At 34.9% G+C, this 3,314-nt stretch overlaps 1 protein-coding gene across 1 annotated transcript; it reads right to left on the bottom strand.

The window, feature by feature from the left end:
• Positions 1-68: 68 nt before the first annotated feature.
• On the bottom strand, positions 69-2,733 carry LOC131643394 (probable hexokinase-like 2 protein). The gene is made up of 9 exons (XM_058913611.1): positions 2,459-2,733; positions 2,061-2,211; positions 1,786-1,932; positions 1,491-1,565; positions 1,250-1,403; positions 1,056-1,162; positions 843-973; positions 503-584; positions 69-410 (listed from the first exon to the last, which is right to left on the bottom strand). Exons 1-9 carry the CDS (start codon positions 2,731-2,733, stop codon positions 69-71), a joined length of 1,464 nt encoding a protein of 487 aa, XP_058769594.1.
• Between the last annotated feature and the right edge of the window lie 581 nt (positions 2,734-3,314).

The following is a 3,314-nucleotide window of genomic DNA, read 5'->3' as shown; positions in this document are numbered from 1 at the left end:
CATGTAATTTTTCTTGTGTCAAAACAACAAAACAACATAAGTAAAAGAGCATTTGAAACACAGAATGTTCAAGAATCTCCAAGTTTTGTGTGAGTGTGAGTGCGAGTAGCAGCAGCAGCAAGAAACAAAGCACCAGTTCCAGATCCACCATGAGAATGTTCTACGACAACATTATCCGAAAAATCATCGCCAAGCATTTCCCAAACACTACTATGAAGGTAGTTTCTGAAAATGCGGTAATGTTCATAAAGTCCACCTTCAACTGTCACAACACTTTTTCTATTTTCAATTCTCCCAAGCTTTTTGATTATGGATAATATTCCAGCTCCGGCTAATCGTGCACCGCGCTCGCTTACAATGTCGCAGACCTCAGCGACCACTTCGCGTGCCATTTTGGTGCTTCTAGTGATCTGAAGTAGTATTGTTGATTTTCATAATAAATTTTCTCATTTGTGCATTTATTTCAATCTTTAATATATGTAAAAGTGAAAAATATTCTTACCCCAAAAACCTCATTGAGTTTTTCTGCTACTACTTCGCGGTCTTCTGATGTATCTTGATGCATTGCAGCCATATCTGGAGACCTAATTTAGTAATGTACCATGTTTGTTAGATTATTTGAATTATGTATTTTCTACGTGAAGTTATATAATACGGGACGGTATAAAGTTGTTTATATTTCAAAATATTAGTAAAAAAAAAAGTTGGATACTAACACGTGCCAGACACCAAATACTTGCAAGTGTCCTTGCGTGCTATGAAAATATCAATCTAGTTATACTATTAAGTTATATCATCTTCGAATTGGTGATAATGTAGGTGATAATTTGTTCTATATGTACCTTAACAAGTATGGAGTCATCAATTTTGGAGGAACTTTGCTTCCAAATAGGGCTGCTTCTTGGGCTATCTCCAACAAGACGCGTCTCGCGATTTCTCCTAAATACATTCCTGAAATCAGCTTTTCAAAAATCTGAGGAAAAAAAGTTTCAAGGATCAGTTCTAGACAATGTATAATGAGAGTAAATGCTCAATTGAGATTTAAGTATCTTTACCCCGTTTCCGGGATTTGAGCTTTCAGCGTCTAAACTCGTGTCAAATGGCGTGAGAGGAAGATGAGAGGATCTGAAGTTTCCCCACTCCATGCTAACTATCTGCAAAGCTATATCAGAATCATTTAACCTGCAAATTAATGCAAGTTTTCTTTTGCACAAAAGAACAATATTAGTAAATGTTATGGCATAGTCACAAACCAGTTCATTTGAATTGGGTGATTGTGCATGTTCACTTTCTTGTGCTGGTTTTGCAAAAGCAGCTTTTGTGCTCATGCCAAGAGTAATTGCAGCCACATTATCCCGGTTGTAGTATCTTCCTCCGGCCAAACCTCCCACAGCGTCATCAACCTATTAAGTATTATTGGTTTAAGTCCTTTCTTATTTGTGACATGGAAATATTGCAAAAGTAATTGGTCGAACGAGAAAGCCTCTAACCAGTGCAAAAACTTGCATTTTCAATCCATGATTTTTCAATGCTTGATTGATGTCCTTCACCAATTCATTGCCAACCTGGTTTTCACAACATGCATGAATTAATTACTCTATAACATGCATGATTTGTTTTCGGTCAGGTAGTCTCAGTGACCAGAATTCCACTCCTTAAAATTAATAACTAAAATATCGCAGATTTGAACTCGCACATATGTAATCAGAAGTTGCGTTGCATCTTCTAACTTAGTCCTACTTACGAAACTATAAAAGACAAAAAAGAGCAAGCCACTAACTCAACTGGGTCGTTGGTGAAAGGCATAGCACTGTCTATTGGATGTGATAGAGTGAAGCCCAATTTTTTCTTCTTGGCAGCTGTACCTGCCTCATTACAAGGATGAGCTGAAACAAACTTTGCTATCTCTGTAGCAACAAAATCAATTATCTCCTGAAAAAAAATGAAGTTTCCATGAGAAAAACCATCTTAAAAAATGAAGTATACTAATAATAGTCTTAAACGACAGTCATTTTGAAACACAAGAACACAGAGAATAAAATAAATGAATGTAAGAATACCCGAGGCGTAGCGGCCAAAACAGCATTGGGGACAGAAATCTCTTCCCTGTGTAAACCAGAGATAGGCATGTTCTTTCCTCCAAGCCGTGCACGCAATATCAACAAGTACGTACCTTGCAAATTCACTCCATAAAATACACCTTCCTCTTCTCTACAACAAGTGTCAATACACATGATTAGATCTGTTTGATTTATATAAATTGACAAATAAGATCGGTTTGAAAATTGTACACTAAAACTCTACTGTGATATATAGATAGATTGGTGGTGGAGTGATGCCACTTTAGATAACTTGTGTCGCAAGTCACAACAATTACAATGATCGCAATCGTAACACTATAATGCCAACCCTAATTTAAAACTATAGTTACTACAGATTAAATCAAAATTTCAATTACCCATTAGGAAGAGAGGTAGCACTCGAAACAATCATATTAAGAGTTGAGCTAGTTTCATTTGAAGAATTAAGAGAAGCTTCCATGGTAGACACCAAATCATCTGCAACATGCCAAAGCTTTGTTACTGGTGTGGCACATTCCTTTGCAAATTTTCGAATGATGTTTCTAGTTTGTATCAATTGTTGCTCTTTCTTTCTTTTCCACCTCCTCAACAATGCACCAACTGCTACCACAACAAGAGTTGTGCTCACAACCACCACTACTTCTTTCCTCATCCTTCAATAATTTGTGAATGATAATCAGATCAACATCAGAGAAAATAGTTTATTAAGTGCTTTTTTGTCGAAAAAACTATTAAATGCTTTTGTTAAAACTCTTATGTAGAGAGAAAAAGAGAAAATAAGGAAAATTCTTGGAGTATGAAATAATCAAATAACTGAGATCCGTTAAACTTGTATATAGGAACGAGTATCATGGGATTGAATGGATTTACAAACTAGAGGGGAGAATTATATTTTTATTTGTTTGAGAGGTTGTTCTCAAAATGGATAGTAATAAATTAACTGTATCTTATATTTAAATAAGACAGTTTGCATTTCTAAAGCATAATAAGTACATCACAATAATAAATTTATATATAAATATAAACTTTATTAAAATATTTTTATTATTATTCTTGCAAGACTCTTTTTTTTTTTAAGGAAACTTTTCAAGAATGTAAGAAGTGAAATCCTTAAAATCGTTTAAGGAAACACTTAGAGAAAGATCGGGTCTAGAGAGTTTGGGGTTTAATCAAATAACGGAGGAAGAAAGATTATCATTGAAAATAGAGTTTACAAAAGAGGAGATCAGAAGA

This window comes from Vicia villosa, linkage group LG1 (genome assembly GCF_029867415.1).
Source record: "Vicia villosa cultivar HV-30 ecotype Madison, WI linkage group LG1, Vvil1.0, whole genome shotgun sequence".
NCBI classification, from domain to species: domain Eukaryota; kingdom Viridiplantae; phylum Streptophyta; class Magnoliopsida; order Fabales; family Fabaceae; genus Vicia; species Vicia villosa.
The sequence above is the reverse complement of the archived record's forward strand: the minus strand, read 5'-3'. Positions and strand labels throughout refer to the sequence as shown.

Bases quoted from the DNA above. Each gene is read 5' to 3' on its own strand.
- LOC131643394 (XM_058913611.1), bottom strand. From the start codon at position 2,733: ATGAGGAAAGAAGTAGTGGTGGTTGTGAGCACAACTCTTGTTGTGGTA. The intron at 1,933-2,060 runs GTATTCTTACAT...ATTTTTTTTCAG, and splicing joins TTTTGGCCGCTACGCCTCGG to GAGATAATTGATTTTGTTGC. The intron at 1,566-1,785 runs GTTGAGTTAGTG...TGTGAAAACCAG, and splicing joins TGCCTTTCACCAACGACCCA to GTTGGCAATGAATTGGTGAA.